The 22,780-nt window shown below is 50.4% G+C and overlaps 1 protein-coding gene and 1 non-coding gene across 8 annotated transcripts in view; one reads left to right on the top strand and one right to left on the bottom strand.

The window, feature by feature from the left end:
- Tmem108 (transmembrane protein 108) overlaps positions 1-20,010 on the top strand; it is a 281,925-nt gene extending 261,915 nt beyond the window's left edge. For 4 of the 7 annotated variants that reach the window (XM_048417293.3, XM_048417296.3, XM_085689646.2 and 1 more), the window contains 3 exons: positions 5,679-7,076; positions 13,416-13,570; positions 18,165-20,010. In XM_048417293.3, the coding sequence (XP_048273250.1) occupies positions 5,679-7,076; positions 13,416-13,570; positions 18,165-18,287 (1,676 nt within the window). In that variant the 3' untranslated portion in view covers positions 18,288-20,010. The remainder of the gene's footprint in view (positions 1-5,678; positions 7,077-13,415; positions 13,571-18,164) is intronic. The other 3 variants (XM_085689649.2, XM_085689647.2, XM_085689650.2) reach the window with 1 other exon arrangement.
- Positions 14,355-14,462, bottom strand: LOC125389175 (U6 spliceosomal RNA). The gene has a single exon (XR_007228412.3). It is a non-coding gene; the product is annotated as a U6 spliceosomal RNA (small nuclear RNA).
- Positions 20,011-22,780: the final 2,770 nt, after the last annotated feature.

The following is a 22,780-nucleotide window of genomic DNA, read 5'->3' as shown; positions in this document are numbered from 1 at the left end:
ACCTGCAGACGTGACTTAGCCACATCAGGCATCTGGTAGGTCCAAGTTGCCATCTTGCTCAGTGATGGGGCATAGCTCCAACACCTGTGAGTGCCTGAGGTAGGGTTAAAAGGGCAGTGGATGGAATACCCTGTTTTATCAACTGGATGTGTAAGGAGAATCCACTTAAGAAGATACTTCAAATAATAAGGAAATTAAATCACACTCTGCTTGTATGAACTATCAATGTATACAGACTTTAAACATACACTTTCCAAGTAAGAGAAAAAACAGTCTAGAAAATGAATTCCCAAAGATGGTAAATCATAGCCTTTGACCATGAAGAACATGGCAGTGCAGGGCAGAATGGAGGGGGCAAGCAGAGAGAAGTTAAGGGGTGGAGGTAGAGCTCAGAAATAAAGCTTGCTTAGCATGCCTAAGACTCTGGGTGTCCATCTTCAGCCATGACAAAACAAAACAATAGGAAAGGTATGTTTTTGCTGGTGGGAATGCAAGGTGGTACAGCCCCTTTGGATGTCAGTGTAGCGATTTCTCAGAAAATTAGGAAACAACCTTCCTCAAGACCCAGTAATACCACTTTTGGGCATATATCCAAAGGATGCTCAATCGTGCCACAAGGACATGTGCTCAACTATGTTCATAGCAGCTTTGTTTATCATAGCCAGAACCTGGAAACAACCTAAATGCCCCTTGACCGAAGAATGGATAAGGAAAATGTGGTACATTTACACAATGGAGTACTATACAGCAGAAAAAAATAACGACAGCTTGAATTTTGCAGGAAAATGGATGGTTCTAGAAAGCATTATTTTGAGTGAGGTTAACCCAGACACAGAAAGATGATGATCACATGTACTCACTCATAGGTGGTTTTTAAACATAAAGCAAAGAAAGCCAGCCTACAAACCACAATCCCAGAGAATTTAGACAACAATGCGGACACTAAGAGAGACTTATATAGATCTAAACTACATGGGAAGTAGAAAGTAGAAAAAGACAAGATCTCCTGAGTAAATTGGGTGCATGGGGACCTTGGGGGAGGGTTGAAGGGGAGAGGGGAGAGGCAGGGGAGAGAGCGGAGAAAAATGTAGAGCTCAATAAAAATCAATGAAAAAAAGAAAGAAAAGAAAAGAAAAGGCATGTTAAGCGGAAGTGGTTGAAATGGAATCCTTAGAGCCAGGTTTGCTGAATTCCAGCTCACCATTTCTCGGCTGTGTGGCTACCAACAAGGTCCTCTGGCTTCCCTCTATCGATTGCAACATGGAGTTAAGAGCACTCTGTCCAGATGCCACGAGGACAGATGTGCCTGCAAAGGTTTGTCCTTCCAGCCGCTTCCTTGCCTATGCCAGATGCAAATGCCAGTGCCCAATACGGACTGTGGGCAGTCAACCAAACACACAGGAGGAGGATGCCATCTCCATCCTTGGAGATGACATGTGCATGGGAATTCTAGAGAGGAGGTGGCCTTCCTGTGACATCTGGGCACCCATCAGTCTGTGGGCTCCCACTGTCCCCCATCCCCCCATACTTATCCTCACTCTGACACATTTTTTAAATTTGGCTCTACATTTTAAGTATGTCAAGCTAGATTTTAGTTTTAGTGACTCTTACATATTTGGAATTAGAGTCTCCAGAGTCTATTATGCAAATCCATGCAAATGATATGTAAAGAGGCAGTCACTCCAGATTGTGGGGAGGGGGAGTGTGTAGACCAGTACAAAGGGCCTTGAATGAAAATTTGCATGTGTTAGCAGAGCCCCTGGTTGAAGGCCCTGCACATTCACTGTGACAGTACACGTCACAGCCTTCATTTGCTAACCTTTTGTGCTAAGGAGAAAGGGTGTAAGCTCTTGTCTCATTTCCATATTCAAGGTTGACAGTAAGGTTGAAGGAGTTGGACAGTTCAACCCTTGTAGCTATTTTATGATACAAATGAAATTTTTTATTTTTAAAATAATGGCTGTGATCCAGGCTGTCTCCTTGTTGTGTGACTTTTTCAGGGGAGACGTGAACAAATGTCTAGTGGCCCCATTCGGGGCACAATAGCAAACCTAAGAAATGATTCCCCCAAAACCTAACTTGGTGAACTGATGGGTTGGAACGTGTGTCATTCAAAGCCCCACCTCGGCAAAAGGTGCACCCCCAGAGTCCCTGAAGCTTCCCAGCAGGTTCCAACAAAGTCTCCTCTTTCCTTGCCAACATCTGTTACTCGCATAATCCAGGGGAAGTGCCATGGCAGTTTTCTAAGTGTCAGGAGCTCTGGGAGTCTTTTGAGTCTCAGGGCATGTTTCGATTCAGAGCACACTCCCCAACCAGCCAAGTGCTGTTGCAAGCGCCACACCTCTGGGTCACCTCTCTGTATAGTGAAGAAGTTGATTTAGCAGACCTCTAGGGCCCCTCATTATGTTAACCAAAGCTCAAAGCCCCAGGGCACCCAGGAATACATTTATGCATATATAGCAGCAAAGATTGGAGACTAAATACATGATGGAGGAAGGAAATGTCTGGGGAGCCTGGTACCCAAAGAGCAGCGGCAGTAAGGACAGTCAGCTAGATTCTACAGGAACTCCAGTCAAGGGGTCTGGCTGGGGTGATCTGAGCCCCTGTGGGCTCCTAGTGGGGAAATCGGCAGAATTTCTTTCTCTAGCCATTTTAAACCCCAGAGAAACATAAGCCTAGTTCTGGATATCTGCTAACATTCTCCTGGAAGCCAGGTAGCTCTCCTTCCCACTGTGTGCTTGTCCCTGGGGTTAGCATCTGTCTCTTCCCAAACTCTGTGCTGTTGACTCTGAAGCCAAAACAATATTATGTCCTTGGCTCTAGGGCTGTGACTACCAGATACATTCTGTGCTCCAGCTCAGCGGGACTTAATGTTAACTCTAGCGAAGCAGCAGCCACCAAATGGACATAGTTATGGCCTGCCAGTCCCTGGACTGAAGACCTCCCTAACTCAGTCTTGTGATACCCAAAGGGTGTGGAGGGTAGGATGAGCACCCAAGAAGTAGGGGTGAGAGTCTGGGGGAGTGTCCTTTGGGCACATGCTATGGGGTGCTCCCAGGAAGATTGAGGCACTTCCATCAGCTCACAGCTTCTCTTGGGTCAGGTTTCCCTGTTGCAACCATTTCAGCCCCCTTGACTGACCCTCACATCACCTTCCAGTGTAAACCACTTACCCGCCCGCCCTACCTCTCCATCTCCTCCCTTTCAGAAGGGCTCTGATATAAAATGTTTGTACTTGGCTGCTTTAACAAAATAGCACTCTCTGAATGGCCTACACAAGAAACTTATTTCCCTAAAACTTCTGAAGTCTGGGATTTCAAGATCAAAGTAGTACCAGGGTTGGATTCTTGTGGTCACAGGGGTGAGACCCTTTCCTTGCATCACTGATGGCCTCCTCCTTGCTGCTCTGCCCTCACAAGAGGATCTGTCTGTGCCCCTGGAAACCCATCTCTTCTTAGAAGGACACCAGTCAAATTGGGTTAAGGTTCATCCTATTGGCCTCTGTTCATTTGAATCTCCCTTTTGAATGCCTCTCTCCAAATAGTCGCATTCTGAGATTCTGGCATTTGCAGGGAGAGGAAGCATAGTTCAGCTCTGAACGGTCATGAGACCAACTTGTAGCAGAGTGTTTCTCGCACATCAAAGGTTGTGACCACCCCCATGGTGACAAGCTACAAGGTGTGAGTTTATGGGGCTGGGATAGTAACCCTGAACAGATCAGAGCAGTGCAGCATTTTGCTTCTGCCATGGGCACAGCTGATGGGTCTCTGCCTCCCCTGCATCACTGGTGGCAGTTCACTAGGAAAAGCATATGCTTTAGAGACAGCCCTGGTTCCACATGCTTCTGAGACTTTGTGACTTCACACATGTTCCCTTGCCTCCCTGGGCTTTCATTTCCCACCTTGTCAAGCGGTTGCTAGGTTGAAAGTTAGCGTGGTTGCGGTTGCTAGGATGAAAGTTAACGTGGTTGCAGGACTGACTTGAATGAGCAGAATGTACTGCAAGTGTGTGGACTGACTTGTGAATGAAAGTGTAGAAAACTGGCTTGCTTAGCGTGGCCACTGGCCCTGCCTCTGTTAAAGACGAGGCCCGCCAACCTCCCCAGTACTAGCTTAGCTGTGAATATTAGGTCCAAGGGTTATTCCAAAACCCACCACACACTGAGTGGTACTCCGGGCACACTGAAGTTCCTCGATCTCCGCTTCCTTAAGGCTAGCCAAAGTCCGCCATCTCCACCAAACTCCTGTGAATCCCTGCCTCCCACCGCTGCCCATCCCAGAATTCCTGCCCATGACACCAGTGTGGCCACTTGCCCTGCTAGAGCATGGTGACATGCAGAAGGGCTCTGACAGAGTTGTCAGATCTCTAACTTCTTTTCAACCCCATCTAGACCCCAGAAAGAAGTCCAAGGATGCAAAGGGTGTTAAGAAGTCAGACTCAGGCCTTTTCAAAGTGTCCCGCCACCCATCAGCCACAGAGAGCGGCTCTCCCTAACCTGTGTGCTACAGCAGCCCACAATCTCAATGACCCCATGCGTTCTGTTGACAGCAGGGTGTCATACCGGCACATGGTGCTGTGATTTTCTTCGGGGGGCGGGGGTGAGGGTTTCAAGAGAGGGTTTCTCTGTGTAGTTTTGGAGCCTATCCTAGAACTCAGTCTATAGACGAGGCAGGCCTCAAACTCACAGAGATCTGCCTGCCTCTGCCTCCCGAGTGCTGGGATTCAAGGCTGGCTCCACCGCTGCCCAGTGGTGCTGCGACTTTATAATCATTTATATTTAGGAAGGCTTTCAGACTCATAGAATGTTATGCTTTTGCATTTTCTCAAAAAACTTATAAGGCATCCATTGTTACACAGCCCTCTTTGTATTGTTTAGAAGGGCTCCTCCTACTCAAAAAGACCAGACAGTACCAATGCAGACTTCCTCAAGTTCAGCTACAGGAGGAACCATGGGGAAAGCACTTGACGACAAACCCCCAGTAGCCAATGGTCTTCCTTTAGGATTTTCCATCCTAGACTCTACTATGGTGTTAGGGAAGCTAGATCTGATTACCCTTCTCTGAACCCATGCCCTCTTCTACCCATCCTGCCCCTATGGCACCAGGGCATCATTGCTTTACTTGAGAGTCTGCCCTATTTGTGCCAGGAAGGGAAGTATGGGGTAAGCGAATCTGAATGAGCAGAGATCTGACATTGGCACTGTGTTCTTGTTCAAGAAAAAGAAAAGGCGTTGGTAAGCTCCCCCACCCAAGTCTTCCCCAGTTGGCTCTGAGTGGCTCACAGGTCAGGCTGGCCTTGACTACTCCCCAGCTGTGGGTGGCTGCAGGTGGCATAGAAGTGACAAGCCTCCCAGGCTCCCGCTCCCCTTCCAAGACAGTGTACTGAGGTAGAGGGCTGGTGGGAATTGGAGAAAGGGTGGGATTGAATGGTCTGATTGACTCAGGATCACCTGGTGCTGCTGTCTTGTGATAAGTAGCATCCTTCCTCCCTCTGTGGAGTCGTCCCCGGCTGTACATGCAGTTCTTATGTCTGAGTGCCAGGGTACCAGTGTGGCCTGAGGAATGCTCCAGATAGCCTTTCTGCATCCCCAGGGCTTCCTCTGAGTCCTCAGTGAGGGTGGCCTGGCTGTGTGTACAACACCTTTGTTCCTCACCGCTCTGCTCTTCCTCCCCCTCCAGGCTTCCTCCTGACCTTGGCACTGACCAAAGCACTGGTACTCGCCGTCCAGGAACCATCTCCCAGGGAATCTTTGCAGACCCTTCCCTCAGGCAGCCCCCCAGGCACCATGGTGACAGCACCTCACAGCTCTACCAGACTCTCCTCCGTGGTGACACTGAACCCCAAACCTGATGGACGCACCTCGCAGGCTGCAGCTACTATGGAAACAACAGTATCTCATCCAGAAAGGCAGCCTCCTACAGACACCACATCCACTGTTGTGACAGCTGCCATCCCCCATCCTGAAAGCCCTCTGCCCACAGGTTCCCCTTCAGCTGCCATGGCAACCACATCCTCCCACTCAGAGGGCCGCCCCCCAGGGGACGCTGCCCCCACCGTCCTGCCAACAAAGCCAGCAGGAACCACCAACCGCCCCACAGTGTCCCCACGGGCCACCACTCGTAGGCCCCCCAGACCCCCAGGCTCTTCCAGGAAGGGGGCTGGTGGTTCATCTCGTCCTCTCCTACCTGTACCCAGTGGCCACTCAGCAAGGAAGGAAGGCCAGAGGGGCCGAAATCAGAGCTCAACATACCCGGGGCAGAAGCGTCCTCTGGGGAAAATATTCCAGATCTACAAGGGTAACTTTTCGGGGTCTGTGGAGCCAGACCCCTCTGCTCTTACCACCAGGACCCCACTCTGGGGCTACTCCTCTTCACCGCAGCCCCAGACCGTGTCTCCAGCCACAGCACCCAGAAGCACCTTGTGGGTTCCTCCCACAGCCCTGGTGCCTGTGAAGGACAAGCCAGGCCTTATCAGAGCCAACCAGGGGAGTGGCCCCACACCTACCAGCCCAGCAGGGGAACCAGATGCCACAGCAGCCTCAGGTGTCCCTGCCAGTACACAGCCTGCCTCAGTGCCTTCTCAGCGCCCTCATGGTGACATGCACGACAGCCCTAGCCACAGTGACTCTTGGCTTGCTGTCACCCCTGACACTGACAGACCCCTGTCTGCCAGCTCTGGGGTCTTCACGGCTGCCACAGGGCCCACCCAGGCTGCCTTTGATGTCAGTGTCTCAGTCCCTTCCCAGGGCATCCCTCAGGGAGCATCAGCAACCCCTCAGGCCCCAACTTGGCCCTCTGGGGTCTCAGAAAGCACTGTTTCTCCAGGTGAGGAGAAGGCTGAGGCCTCCCCCACAACAACCGACCGGGGGCCAAGACCCCTTTCCACAGTGCTGTCCACAGCCACAGGTAACTTCCTCAACCGCCTGGTCCCTGCTGGGACCTGGAAGCCAGGAACAGTGGGCAACATCTCCCACGTGGCTGAAGGGGACAAGCCCCAGCACAGAGCCACCATCTGCTTGAGCAAGATGGATATTGCCTGGGTCATCCTAGCCATCAGTGTGCCCATCTCTTCCTGCTGTAAGTACCCAGCTCTCTTCCCTCCTCTTTCTCTTGGCAGCTTTCCCATCCCCCAGATCCTCTTGCCCTTTGAGTTAGGTAGCCCTACAGAGTGAACCAGAAGACCCCAGATTCTCGGCAAATGAGACAGAAAGGCAAGAATCATGGCCCACCCATCCCTGGTCCCGGTCCTGGTCCTGGTCATAGCTCATAAGGTCCCAATTCCCTAGCTAGCCACACGTGTTATAGAAACACCAGACTATCTAAGAGACTTGGTTGGCCTAGGATCCGGATGTTAGGGAGTGGGTGGCAGGGCTGCAGCCCTTGCTTGAAGCATCGGTCCTTCCTGCCTAGAGTTCTGTTGAGTACCCCCCGTTTCAAGAAACTGGGTACCATGGGTGACAGTTGGCCACGGAGAGTTAACGGGCTACAGGTGGAAACGTTGTCACTGTCATTTCCCACTTGTCCACCTGTCTTTCCTCTCCCCTCTACCTCTCTCCCCCTTCCCCTGAGAGAAAGCTTCCATGTGCTGGGAAATCCCATCGGCCTTGGCCAACGCAGTTCTTAATGCATGGGCTGAATTAAGACCTCGGAGTTCCGCAGATTTTAGCTCTTCTCCATCCCTATACTACCCAGCCTGCTTTACCCTTCATAGTCATGTGAGCACTGTGTCCTCTGGACCTCATAGTTCTCTGCTTCATGACAGTCAGCACCTCTCTGCAGCATCCATCCCTCTGAGAGGGAGGTGTCAGGAGATGTCCAAGAACCCACTATACAGGGTCTCTCAGAACCTGAAGGCCTCCTTTATGGCTTCCTGCGTGTTACTCTGTCCTCAGAGGATCTTCACAGGACTTGACCCTACCCTACCTCAAATGGATACCATTAAAGATGTCACTGAGTGCTCCGCACTCCCCTAGACAGCCTGTTCTCTGACTTATCTTTTTCTGCCCCGCTCTCTTGAGAACCTCGAGTCTGCCTTGTCATTTTTACCCTGTAGTCCCTAAGTGGTATCCCCCTCAGTCTCAGAGGCATTGGGGTGACTTTGGGGGGAACAAAATTCTTGGCCCAAGCTCCTCATCCGTGACCCTCAGGATCTCCTTCATAGAACTGCACTGCCCAAACCTACTGTATCTGCCACCTCTGAATGGTCACCACTTTATCCCTGGTCCCTAGAAGTGCAGCTTTCCATACATGCCCAGGCAGACCAGGTAGTCAGCGGGGACCATGTCAGCCACGCTAACAGAGCCTGTGCCGGCATCAACCCTGCTGGCTAATCAGGCTTTGATCACCCTGTGAACGAACCTTGATCTTAAATGAAGCCCTGAGGCTTCTTCCCACAGGGAGGCTGTGAAGCCAGGATGTCACCCTTCCCTCACATCACAGGGCAGCACAGAAGGCTTAGGCCCTTGCTGCGGGAGCTCCTTCCGCTCCTTCAGCCAATAGCCACTGGGGGCTGGAGAGATGGCTCAGAGGCTACGAGCACTGACTGCTCTTTCAGAGGTCCTGAGTTCAATTCCCAGCTCACAGCCATCTATAATGAGATCTGGCGCCCCAGTGAGCTGGTATCTCAGTGGCTATTGGCCGAAGGAGCGGAAGGAGCTCCCGCAGCAGGCCCTTACCATGGCCAGGGTTCCACTCATCGATTCACTGCAAGCACCTCTTCTCCCAGCTTTGCTGAAAACCCTTGTGTCAGGGCTGGAAATCCACTCCCGCTCCAGGACCCAGTGCAGGGAACATTTAAAGTTGGCCGTGTCTCATGCTCCATGAGAGCAGCTTTATTGTCTGTGGTGGAAACACATGTAATTTTTAAGCTTTTCTTACCTGTTTCTAAAAGAGGGATGAGATGGAGAAAATATAGCACTATTGATAAGCAAATAATATAAAAGCAATTACTTCTCACATTTATAATCTTCCAGTGTGTCGGATGCTCTAGCTTACAGCCAGAGCCTCAGGTATGTTTTATTCTATCCCTACACTGTCTACACAAAATAAACAAGTATACACAGCGCCAAGGTGGCAGGAGGCTTTGGTCAGCACCCATGCTCTACCACTCAGTTGGTAAACTGATGTCAACCAAGGCAAGAACAGAGACACAGCCTCAAACTGCATCTCACAGACAATTCAGAGCTACAAGAGCAACCTTCAGGTTCTGGGGGGCGGGGGTAGGACACCCTTTCTAAAGATCTGATTTTGTTCATGCTGGACTTTCATAGTCCCATGACTGTGAAAGACAGCAGGGCCCACTTTTGTGGCGTTTCCGCATTTACACAGGTGGTTCCTCACTCCTACCTGGGTCCTGGCTGCCTCTACATCCACCCTGTGTCCTCGGTGGCAGCCTATGGGCAATCCTTGACCACAGCCAGGGAATATTTAGAGTATCTTTCCAATCTCAGAGCCCTAGGTGCTGCTCAGAGAAATACTCATCTGTCTGGGATGTTTCCATAGTCCTGCCCTACCTATCTAGTGACCAAACAAACTGAGCTCCTCCTCAAGACCCATGTCCCAACCTTCCCTACTGTCTTTGTACCCCAAAGCTACTCTACAGCCCTCACAGTGGATCCATCCCTTGATAGACTGTCAAGTGTTCCCGAAAGTCTGGCTGGTAGCAAAGTGTGAATGTAGACTTTATTGCCTTTAGCAAAGGGGCTAGGAGAGAAACCAGGTTGTGCGGAGCAGTGGTATAGGAGGGTCTTCTTCAGTGGGGACTTGACAGTAGCTATGCTTTCTCCACCCCATGCTTGCTTGTCTTAGGGTGATTTCCCCTGGTTCTAGTGGAAGTCGGTGATGAGAAGAGCGAATTCTGAGCCCACACATGGATGCAGGGTCAGCAGCTCACCCGCCTTCCGCATCACAAGCCCTCCCAGTGGCTGGAAGGGCACCCGTGTGCCAGGGTTGAGAAGTGCTTTGTCTCCTGAGCCCTGCCAGATACTCTCTGCCAACTCTGTTTCAGATGTGCTGAGAACTGAAATTGACTGGCTCCAGGCCACTGCGAACTAGGGCCAGGAGCCCTGTGGCTGCTGAGCAGGTCTCTGCTGCCACCATCAGGATGCATAGAATGCGCTGCCTCCTGTCGGCAGCCTCTGGCCTGCCATTGGTCACTGCTCACCAGTAGGTGCTCTGGGCTGTCACAGAACCCTCTGGAGGCTCAGCTGAGCTCCCTGGCCTGTCTCACAGGGTTGCACGTTTTCTCCCAGACACCCTCACGAGGAGGCTGTAGCTTTGGGGAGGATTAAACAAAGAAGCCAGGGACACTGCAGGCGTGCTGCATCACCAATCCAAGTTCAACCTGACAGGGCCAAGGAGAGCTTTTCCGTGACCTTAGCAGTGTACCTTGCCCCCAAACAGGGCTTGTTCTAGACTCTGGGCCATTTGTGCAATATTCCAAGGGTGACATGTTATAGGGACCATGATTCTTAGCTGTGTTCATTGTTCAGTGAATGTTAACTATAAATACACACATGTGCATTACGTGTGTGTGTGTGTGTGTGTGTGTGTGTGTGTGTGAGAGAGAGAGAGAGAGAGAGAGAGAGAGAGAGAGAGAGAGCGAGAGATGCAATGTTTACTCACAGGACCTAACTCGCTTTGTCATTACCGTTTAAGAAAACCTGGGTTAGATTGATTCTTACCAAGCAGCAGAGAAACTGACCCAAAGGAAGTGTGGCTAGGTGCCCAGTCTCCTTATGACAATGGACCAATGGGAGGAGAAGGTACAGAGATGGCTACCCCAAGGCAGGGTTGTCCATGGATTGTCATCCTGCCCATAACCCGGTCAAGATAAAATAGCTACCTCTGGGCTTCAAGGTAGTGTCCCCTGCTAGACTTCTAAACACCCAGTTCCCACATGTCTGGATAAGGAGCCAGACACTAAGCCCCTGAGTTTCCTTAGGCTTGTGGGCTTATATCCAGGGCACAGGAGCTGAAACCCATCCCAGTCCCCATCTACAGCCACTCAAGTGCTTTATGGAGTGCCCTGCAGCCCTAAAAAATGGCTTGTGGAATCAAACACACCTGCCCACACACCCAGCTCTTCCCTCTCTTTGCCGTGGACTTATCCAAGAGAAGAGAAAGCACAGGAACGTGTTAATATCGGGTTCTAACACCCATATCCCTCTCGCCCCAGGACTGGGAGTCTCTAAGGCTGTCTCTGTCACTGATGTTTCAGAGGCAGAGACTGGGCTATGAGGGGATAAAGGTAACAGGAAGGGAGGGAAGGGACCCTGTGACAGCCAGCTGTGTTCTTCAAACCATAGTGTCTCCCAGAAGAATGGAAAGGTGGTCTAACTGTGCTGTTTCCGTACTGGACTTTGCAGCGCTTCCTCCCCTTCTGTCAAGCAGTGAAGAAAGGGTTTCAGAAGGATTCAGGGGAAAGACAGATTCACAAAACTTGAACAATCTGATGCCAGCCAGTGTCTGAAATCCCCACGAGCCCACTCGGAAGTCCCCTCCATGCGCCAGGGGCTTCTCAAGACACTTTAGAGGCCTGCTTAGCCGATGACAAGGAAGTCCTTCTGTCCAAAGCCGATGCGACAAAATGCAAATGGAAGCTGCCTCCTGACCTTGTTTAGAGATGATCTCCAGAGGGCCAGTAGTGGGGAGGAAAGTGGCAGAATGTTCCAGGGAGCCCCCAGGGCGGGAGCCTGGGCTCTGAGGTCTCAGCTCACATATGTGCCAGCTTCTGCTGCTGCCCACATCCTGACAGCGTGCTCAGGCTTCATTGCTCAAACCCGTGGACTTTCCCAGGGAGCTGGCCCTCTGCTGCCCCCTGGTGCTGGCCTCTGAACAGAGCAGTCTGAGCCCGCATTCCCAGGCACTGAGAAGCCAGGCACCTTCAGGATGTCTGTTGGTCAGGTACATACAGTCCTAACTCTTCCCCTTCACTGTGGAAGGTTCTGGTGCTGGCGAACCAAGGCAGTACACACTTACCCCCTCCCTAACTGCTTCCCATGATGAACCACCATTCTGCTGTGTGAGTGTAGACGAGGCACCCCACCTCTTCAACCACAGATGCACCTCGGGACGGTGCTAAAGCCACTGTTTGCACCTGGGTCATCAACAGAGCCCATGCACACGCCTTCCTCCAGGACTCTTCGGCCTCAGAGACTGAACAGACAAGGGTCACATGTCACACGGTGTGAGGGCAGCCTGAGAAGAGCTGTGCTGCTGTCCCCTCAGCAGGGTGAGCCCTTGTGTCAATCTCAGGCTGAACCCCAGGCGCTAAAGACCAGAAACTTTGGAGCCCTCAAATCCAGATGTGCTCTTACGCCTATCAACAAAATTGCCACTGTTCTATCTGAAAAGTATGGGCTCTTCACATCGACTCTTTAAGGTCAAAAGGAAAATTTAAAGCAATCAGTATCGGTAATGTCCCTGAAACATAAAACCTATATGACTGCGTGTGCACATCTTTTTAAATGAGCCTGGGGGTTTTGTCTAATGCATCTCTGTCATCCTCCTGCTTCGGCTGCTGTCTTCCCAAAGAGTGGGGCCCAGAACACGCACGCTGGTCTTTGCAGCAGGTGCTGGGGAGCTGTCCACCAGACGAACAAAGACCTTGCTTGACACATATTAAAAGTGCAGCATTGCAGCAACCACGAGGGCCCGCCAAATGCACGCAGCCTCCCTGCCCCAAGCCCTGAGGTACACCTCTCAACGCTGCCCTGGCTTCCCCTCTACCTCCCCTCACACTCCCTGCCATGTTGCTCCTTTTCTCACACACACGGACTGTCCACACTTTGCTCCCTTCTTTGCACATGCAGGTCCCCAATCCTGGAACATAATAACCATTCTGCATGTGGCCAGCTCCTCTCCATGATGCCAGTTCCCTTGCTATGAGGCCATCACCAGGACGAAAGCAGCCTCTCTCACTTGGCCATTTTGTCTTCACTGGGTAGCCATCCGTGTTGAAGCCACCTGATTGATCTTCTTACCCATGTATCATTTAGCCTCTTCTGCAAGCACACGATAGGATGGATGCTTAGGAAAGCAGTGGCGACTGTTAACAGTTTCTAGCACACAATAGGTGCTCAACAGAAAGGTAGAGGTTGAAATCAACTGAGTAAGTGAAGGCTAGTGCAGTTGTTGGGGTGCTTGTCTTCCATGCGCAAAGCCCTGGTTTCAGTCCCCAGCTCTACTTAAACCAGGCATGGTGACACAGACCTGGGATGGCAGAACTCAGAAGGATCAGAGATTGAAGGCCATCCTCATTAAACAGTGAGCTCAAGGCCAGCCTGGGATACAGGAGTCTATTAAATGAATGAATGTGCTAAGTGGCTGGGGACAGTACCACCTCCTCTGCACCCCGCTGGGACTTTGGCACTTGTCTCTCTCAGCTCTGTTCTCTGACTGGAGCTCTCTCCACAGCCGTCCTGTTGACAGTGTGCTGCATGAGGAGGAAGAAGAAGACGGCCAACCCGGAGAATAACCTGAGCTACTGGAACAACGCCATCACCATGGACTACTTCAACAGGCATGCGGTGGAGCTCCCGAGGGAGATCCAGTCCCTGGAGACCTCAGAGGTAACAGCCCCACACCTCCAGGGTCACTCTCCACAGAGAGCCCTGAGTCCTGCTCCTCCGCAGTGCTTTGTGGGCCAGGAGCTTCTCCTCCTGCCCCAGCCCAACCAAACTCGGGATCTGATTCTGAAGCAAGAGCCGGGGATAATTTCTGCACACCAAAGTCTGGGGAAACTGTTGTCAGTCTGGGAATAAGTAACAAATGTTTACTGAGGAAATGTTTTGTGGCAAGCAGTCTCTGGGGACAGGGAAGATGAAAGTATGCTCTCCAGGGACTTCCAGTTCTGAACTGTGGCTGGGAGATGAAGCTTGGTGTCATTCGAAAGCAAATTAAAATAGTAACTGATGAAATGCAGGGGAGAAAGCCCTGCAAGAGGCACAGGGAGGGTTTGGGTTTTGCTAGGTAGGCTAGCAAAGGAAGACAGACACCTTGGAGATGGTTCAGGAGAGAGATGGGGGGGCAGCCGAGCTGAGTTGCTGTGACAGTGTATCTTGCCTACCCTGCGCCTCCCTTCTTGGGCCTCTAGGATGAGCTTCAGTAATGGAATGCAACCACATTGTTCCCTTGTTCAAAACCCAGCTGAGTTCCCCACTTAAGGATTAAGGTTTTAGGTGACCTGAGGGAGACCAGCCCCTCCCAACCCCTTACCACCCCAGCAGCCAACTTTCTGGCCTCACAGGACACCTGCCCCTTTCTTCCTCATTTAGGAAGCTCCACCCCTCCACACTGGACATCCCTTCCTCCACAGCACCCCTCGCAGGTCTGTGTGTGAACTGTCCCCTCTCCTCCAGTCTTCTCTCCCTCCGTGGACCACCCTTTTTTTCTTACACAGGAGCCATGCTAATCCTCTCTGTATTGTTCCAGTTTTAGTCTATGTGCTGCCAAAGGGAGCACCCAGCTCGCCTTCTTTAACCCATTTTCCGAGCACGGCTGCGCGAGTCTCTGTGTAACCCGCCAGGTTGGATGTGGCCCTCTTGCCGGAGCATCAGTGTCCCCCACTTTCCCATCCTGGTGTTTACTCTGTGACTGCCAGTCTACCTGAAGTCCCTACTCCTGGCAGCTCCTTCTCAATTTGGGAATATTAAGTCTTATACTGTCAGACTGCTCATCGCTGAGTCCCAGGCTCAGCTGCTATGGCTCCTCTTGTTTCTCTTAGGTGTATGACATAATTGCTATTGCTGGAGCACCGGTACCATATTTCCCGTCCGCAGCTCTGATGTCTCCCCTGAACTCAGCCACATACCAGCCTAACTGAGACTCAAATTCATTGACCCAAAATGAAACCCTTGATGCCCACCCCTGGTCCCAGCCTCAAGCTCACCTGGTGTTCCTGGTGGCATACACAACACTGCTAGTTCCCCCAGCGCCATCTTGCATGCTCTTGGCATGTCTGTTGGCAGATTCTGTCGGTTCTTCCTAAGCATGAGCTGCTCTCATTCCTGCACGTGGCCCTCTCCTCTATCACACCCTGATGGCTAGGAGAGCAACCTGTCCATCCGCTCACACCTCCGGCAGACCCCACGTGGGAGCCAGATGACCTCTCAAAAGCATGACCCCATTAGCCATGGATCCCAGCTCCTGAGTGACTCCTCTCTGCAGTAACAAGGAGCTAAGGTTGGATGTGGTGATGCACACCTGTGGTCCCAGCACCGGGGTGGCAGAGGTAGGAAGAGCAGAAGTCCAAGCTACTCAGCTACTTTGGAAGTTCAAGGTCAGCGTGGGCTGCATGAGACACATACACACACACAGGCTGGGAGAGAAAGAGACTGGGAGGGAGGGGGAGAAAGAGAAAGGGAGAGATCTCTACAGCTTGTGTAAAAATCCCAGTATGGTGGTGCATGAACTTGCCAACACTTGGCCAGTGGAGGCAGGAGGATTCCTGGGACTTCCTAGCCAGCCAGCCTAATCTAATCATGAAGCACACGATTCCCAGTGAAAGATCCTGTTTCGAGCTGACTCCCGTAGAACCCCACCTGTGGTTGACTTTTTACACAACCCAGGTTGACTGTACACATGCGCGCGCGCGCACACACACACACACACACACACACACAAAGAAAAAAGCTCAGTTCCTCTTTCCAGTCCCTTCATGAGCTGGTCTCACAACCTCCTACCAATCCCCAGTCTCTCCTAGCCCCTAACACCTAGATTACTTCCTGCAGGTCTCCCTAAGGAGCCTTTCTGCCCTAAGCCCATTAGAGCTACGCCCTCATCATCTTCCCCCATCCCTGCTTGCTTTCTCCTTTTAGCCCTGCTCACCAGGAGCATTGCAGCCTAGTGCTCTGGTGACACATTTATCTTCCTCTCGTTGTTGAAATATAAGGGCCCAGGAGCAGAAGCCTTGTTGGTTGAATTCCTTCCTTCATTCCCAGCATCTAGAACTGTGCCTAGCCTGGCCCATGGTGATCTGTAGCAAACATACAACAGATGAATGAACCATGCGTGAAAAAGACCACTATGACTCACCCTACTCGGTTCAGAGCCTACAGCAGTAGTTACTCAATAAAAGATAATAATCAAAGAGCCGGTAGTAAGACAGACTTCGTGAAGATTTTCATTTAGGTGAGAAGCCAGCGCGCATTTTTCTTAGAGTAAGTGGAAAATCTGAGAAAGGTTTGAATCTGGGCAGCGAAGCTTAAATTTCTTATATTTTCTCTGTAAATGGGGAAATGACCCCTGAAGAGCAGAACCCATAAAGATGTTGTAGAAAAGTTCCGCTTGAAGAACACCATGGTGTTCTACTTGTAGAAGAAAAAGGGATGGAGGGATGGGAGCTGGGGCTCCTGGTCTAAAGCCAGCACCAGGCCAGGGGACTCCCAGGAGAAGGGCCGCCTGGCCAGTCTCATGAACAGAATGCACCACAAAAGTCACACAAGTAGTATGCCAGGTTTGGCTTCAGAGTGTGCCCTTGCCCCCCACCCCCAACCCCTCCAGTCTACTCCCTTGGCTCTGCTGTATTTCTGAAAGGACTATGATCTGTTCCAACACACACAACTTATGCTGTGTGGGTCAAAATATAGGTCACTCGGAGCCAGGATAGAAGCTGCTGGGGGCATCCTTGCCCTGTAGACCACCCACAGGATCCTCAGACATGCACCTGCCATCCAGATGCTCCCTCATGCCTTGCCTAAGAAAGCACCTGTGCCTGACTCCCATCCTGCTTTGATGATAAAAGTAGCTACACGCTAGAATGGCGGATCACAGTGCCCAAGGGACTTGACTACTTTTCTGGTTTTTCATCCTTTTCCTCCCTCCCTCCCTTTCCTTCCTGCTCCCCTTCCCCCTTTATTGTCTTGGTTACTTCCTAAATACCTTTCTTTTTTCGTGTAGTGCCCCCCCATACATCCCCTATCCAGGTTCACCACTGGTCCATACTTGCCCTTATTAAAACTGTAAAGCAATACAAGCCAGATTTCAACCTCCAAACCCCTCGCAGCTCAGTCCAAGAGTACAGAAAAGGACATCTCTTCTCTGGTGAGAAGAGCCAAGCTTCTGTGCACCCTTCTGGTGTGACATGGCCAGTCAGCCCTTGAGGAACATGTCTGTCTCCTGAAAAGACATTTTCTCAACAACACAGTTTCCTCTTCTCCCGACCACCCATTAAAGCAGCCAGTGCTCCTCCTCAGGAACTGTCTTTTGTCTGTTGTGTTTAAAGATAAACATCAGAGAATGAATTGTGGCTTCATAAACGAAGCTGTTCCTGAGAAGTCTAGCCCGGGCCAGCATACACAGGCTTGTTGCCGCGCTGTGAGCTCACTAGCTTTGAAATAGCCTGGACATTCTGAGGCTTTGGTGGTTTGGCATTTACTCAGGCGCTTGCTGGTCTGTCTTTTCCCTAAGTTAATATCTGAGGATCCGGAAACTACCATTAGTAGCCCACAAGTGTTTGTAGTCCCTGGTAGCTGAGATGGAAACCCTATTGAAGCCTCCCAAGCTCAAGTCCCTTTTGAGCAGCATGGGGGCCTGTTTAAAGGCTTTCCTACCCTGGGGCTTAGCAGACAGATTGAGAGTGGGGGGAGGGGTGGTTTTGTTTCTTTGTCTTCACTTACCAAATAGGGCACTGTTACACAGAGATGGGGTCTGTCCATGTGGGTGCTTGTGTTGTTGAGTCTTACCAGTCTGAGGGGGTGGGGCTTAAGTGGAGGCTGAACTGGGCTCCGAAGACTGTTGGGCCTGTGAGACTCTGAAAGGTAGTACGGTGGTACCCATAGCTGTATTTGGGGGGTGGGGGGGAGCTGCGAATTTGCGTGAGAAATAGGCAGGAAGTAAAGCCTGGAGTCCAAGGACATCAACTGTTGCTCACTAAGGCAGTAAGGGGTGTGTGTGCACGTGCGTGCGTGTGTGTGTGTGTGTGTGTGTGTGTGTGTGTGTGTGTGTTATGCACGTGCATGTGTGCCTGTGCATATGTGTGTTCATTTTCTTATTGTGTGCTTACTTGCCTGACTTGTTGAGCTCAGGCTGGCCTTGAACTTACAACCCTCTAGAATGCTGGGGTTATGTGTGCTACCACACCTGGCTATATCTGTGCATTTCTCAAAGAGCAGTCAGCCCTCATTCCACCCCCAGCTCACACCATCTTCCCTGCTCTCTCCCCAGGACCAGCTCTCAGAGCCCCGCTCCCCAGCCAATGGCGACTATCGAGACACTGGGATGGTCCTTGTGAACCCCTTCTGCCAGGAAACACTGTTCGTGGGAACCGATCAAGTTTCTGAGATCTAGATGCAGCAGCCTCTGCGTTGCCACTCCCTATTTTTTGTCTCTAAATTATAAATATACAAATATATATATTATAAATATAACCTTTGTGTAACCCTGACTTAATAAGAAACATTTTCAGCTTTTTTTCTTAAGAATTGTCAACATCTTTTTTACAAGTGTGGTTTAAAAAAAAAATTTACAGAATGACCCATGGCTTTATAAAATAAAGGTATTTCTAAGCAAAGCAGTTGCACTGATTGCTTCTCTTGGCTGTTCTGGGCACGTAGGGGTCCCAGGAGCCCTGGGCAGGTGAGGAAAGAGACCAGTCCCCCATGGAAGCTGAATGGCTTGATGGCCAAGTGAGTGGCCCTTGTGTGTCCCTGAAGCTCTGGTTCCCTTGGCTCAATATGTCTGCACTTCCTGTCCCCATGTGTGTATACTAGTGGAGGGAACTGGGGAGCCAAAGCGGAAGACACAGGCAAGCAGACAAAACAGAAGGAAACTTGCCACCCTGGAGCCTCACTGTGCCATCTCTGAATGTCAAGTTTAATGGCTCTATGGGAGACATCAAGGCATCATGGGGTTCCAGGCCCCTTACATCACCCCACAGGGTGCTCCCACCCTGCTAGAACAAACGGGACTGCGTTTGTCTAGCAAGAAAGTGCTCCCTAGAAACCCTTCCCTGCATCCCTTCCCAATGCCTCCCCCTCCCCCTGGACCCCATGGCTCTCTCACTGGGAGGATGGATGCAGAGACCAGCCTTGGGGCTGTACCACACTTGATCTTCCCTGTTCAAGGGACAAGTATTTATTGAGATTCTGTATTGCTCTCTCTAAAGGCAATGATGTTATGCCCCCTAAGAAACCGGTCTATAAAGAAAGCCTGGCGGTGTAGAACTATTTTTTTTTTAACCTTTTCCATTAAATCTTTAAAGAAAAAGATTGCCAAATGAATCGCTCGAGAGAAGTGCCATTCTGTCTACAGGCAGAAGCGCTGCAGACCTACCCATGAACTTGCTATCAGCTTTCACTGTCCCCTGCCTCCCTTCTCTTGTTCCCCTGGTCTAGGTCCAACTGCATTCCCAGCTCACACTATACCCAGTGTGGCCAATAGGGAGCGGACTCTCAGAGACCCAAGAGGGGCTGTGGGAGGCAGCCTCTTTCTCTGTTCCCTTCCTAGCCCACCGTGGCTAGGAATCCAACTTCTTCAATGCCCCCTTAAAAGAAAAATAGTTTGATAGTATATTTTGAATATAGATGTTCTTATTGTCAGATTGGGACTTGAATTGATTGTTGATTTCAATGTCTGTGTTGTTGCTGTGGTCTTCTTACCACAACTTCCTCTCCTCCTTCATTCTCCTTTCAGACAGAAAGGCGGCCTTCAGAATTAACATGTGTTCTCAATGTTGTGTGGACCTACTGAACATGAGTCTGCTTGTCTCTTTTCAAAGACTTCACCCCACAAACGCAGCAGGTTAAATGTTGTGCCAAGATTCGCTCTCTCACATGTTGCTGTCCAACCTTAACCTTATCATAATATTTCTGTTAGCTATTGCATTGACTATGCCAATGTGTGTGAGTATGTATAGAGAAAACTTGTTTGTAAAGTAAAATTTATATATAATATATGTCATCGAAGATACATATGTTATATATACATTTGTGGATGTATGACTTATTTTTCCGTATCCACAGAATTCAGCTACCATGTATATATAAATAAACTTATTTTATTACCCAGAGGAGCAAGTTGCTAATACATTTTGCATTCTTTTTATGATAACCTTTGAGTCTCCCCTTCAGTGGTACCCATAACCATCCTATTTCCATGTATAATTTTTTATCTAATTGAACATTATATTGAATTTCACAACTGTGATGAGTTTACAGGGCCACCGAGTTATTTGGTAAAACTGCTCTTTTAGAATAAGAGGGTGGTTTTTCTATGGAAGAGTTTGCTCTCTTCTGATCTTCCAAACATTGGGATCCATGAGGTGCCTCCCTTTGCCTGTCCCCATCTCCAGGGGACTGGGTAGATTTGAAATGAAAATGTCTTTGGGTCTAAGAGTGTCCAAAACCACTGATCATTTCCATTCCCGGGGTGGTAACAGTGCCTGGGCCACATAACACCTTTATCATCAGTAGCTTGAGCCCTTCGTTTAGCCTTAGACAATTCATCCAGAGCTGACTGAAATGCGGCTCCATGGGACCCAGCAGTACCAACTGTATTAGGAGGCTGTTACCAGGGCACCATGGGAGTGGCAGAGATGGTATTCTTAGGAAGAGTGCCACACCCATGTAAGCTAAGGCCTATAAGCTACTGCCCTTTGCTTGACTCAGTTGGCTCCTTAATCAGTTAATCAAATAACACTGATATTTAATGGTAGGTGGACCTCAATTAAGTACCTTACAATCATGAAGATCCAAGTTTGATCCCCAGAATTCACGTAAAATACCTGGGTTTTCTGACGCGTGCTTCTGTTCCCAGCACTAGGGAGGCAGAGCCAAGCAGATCCCTGGGGCTCACTGACCAACAAGTCTAGCCTAATTGATGGGTTCCAGGCCAATAAGAGACCCCATCTGAAAAAAAATAAAGTGGATAGATCCCAAGGACAGCCCTAAATTTGATCTCTGGCCTCACATGTACAAAACTAACCGAGTGCTTCCTACATCGTCTCAGTGAACGAAGTGGAAGGGGGAAGGTTGAAAGGTTCATGGACAGAAGAGTCCACAGAGTGCTCTAGCAGATAAGTAGAACCTGTGACCCTGGCAATTGGCAGATGCTAGAGACAACCTTATGTAAGTCTCCAGAACAGAGAGGCGTTCTCAGCTCTGCTACATCCTGGACGTGGGCTCTCGGCCTTTTGTCACAGAGAGAGTCATAGTATCTTTGAGATAATACTTCTGGAATCGTACAGTGTGCACCCAAGCAGCAGTACTTGTCAATGCGAGAGTTTCCTACCTTCTAAAGTTGGATGGAAACGTCAGGGAGATAGAGCGTGGAATTGTGCTCAGAACTAGGGCGTGCTCTGTACCTACCAGAAGTTGACTCCTGTTCCCTTCTCTTGCCTGGGTTCCATCCTCACATTACAGAATAAGAAATATGTCTATCTCTAGACCTGGGATGCCTAGTTTCAATACACCAAAACCTCAGCACATGCCCAAGCTGGAGAAACCAGGTTAGCCCCCCAAAAAGGATAGTGTGACTTGGAGCCTGCCAAGGGCAAGGATTAAAACCTGGGGTGCCCAGCAAACCCTAGCATGTAACACCCATGGGTGCTTTCCAGAAATTGCTTCTTGGTCTTATTAGAGGGGGAGACAGAGGTGGAAAAGGGACCAGAGTCTAACAAATGGCTGCCCAGCAGTTCCGGTCCTAATCTGGCTCCAGAGTGTCTGATGTGTCAGAGTTAGCAATCAGGCAGATGTACAGCAAGGTCTAGAGGAGGAGAAACATGGCTGAGGGCCAGCAGCTGACAAGCAGTGTGTCAGAGGGCAGACGTGAGGAGGAGGGAGAGAGAGAGAAGTTGGAAGGGTTGGAATAGCTGCCAGGCCTGGGGGAAGAAGACCGCAGCAGGCTTGTTTTGTGTCCCTTGGGTCTTTGGGGCAGCCTTTCTCCATCCATGTCTGCCCTCTGATCCTGTGTGGATGCACACACACCTGCACACACACACCCCTACCTCAGCATAAGAAGGTATGCGGAGGGGCTGGAGAGATGGCTCGGTGGTTAAGAGCATTGCCTGCTCTTCCAAAGGTCCTGAGTTCAATTCCCGTCAACCACATGGTGGCTCACAACCATCTGTAATGAGGTCTGGTGCCCTCTTCTGGCCTGCAGACATACACACAGACAGAATATTGTATACATAATAAATAAATAAATAAGAAAAAAAAAAAGAAGGTATGCGGAAAGCCTCTGAGTCCCCGGCTTGTATCCTGAGATCTGGAGAAGGCGATCAGTACACGTGCCATCTAAGGTCCTCACGCCTGTTTTCCTCACCAGTGAAACAGAACTGCTTATTGCCTGCCTGCCCCCCCCTCGATGGCAGCAAGACACACAAACCCAAAGTTAGGGATATAGAGTATTCACTTCGTATGTGTGAGACCCTGGATTCTATGGCAGGAATTATTGGAGGAAGATCAGAAGTTCAAGGTCATCCTGGCTACGTACAGATTTTGGGGCCACCTCAGTTAGAGACCCTGTCTAAAATAAATAGGCAAATCTGGATGATTCATCCCCACAACCTGTTCTGCTCCAGCACCCTCCCCCGCCAACAGAAAAGTCTAGATGGTTGGGCACATGACCTAGTGTCAGAGAATGCCTGTGTGCCTCTCACAGGCTGGTGGGGTGGTTCTCTTCCAGCTCAATGAATGACAGAAGCTTGTGGAAGGCAGTAGACAAAGAACACAGGGACAGGGGAGCTTCCAGAGAGGCCCATGACCAGGCCATAGGGATGCTGGGGCTAGCAACCAAAGCCCCTGGACCCTGTAAACCTGCTGGGCACCACAGAGGCAGAGAGA

Source organism: Myodes glareolus, chromosome 4 (assembly GCF_982192425.1).
Source record: "Myodes glareolus chromosome 4, mMyoGla1.1, whole genome shotgun sequence".
Lineage (NCBI taxonomy): Eukaryota > Metazoa > Chordata > Mammalia > Rodentia > Cricetidae > Myodes > Myodes glareolus.
This window is presented reverse-complemented; position numbering and strand designations above follow the sequence as displayed.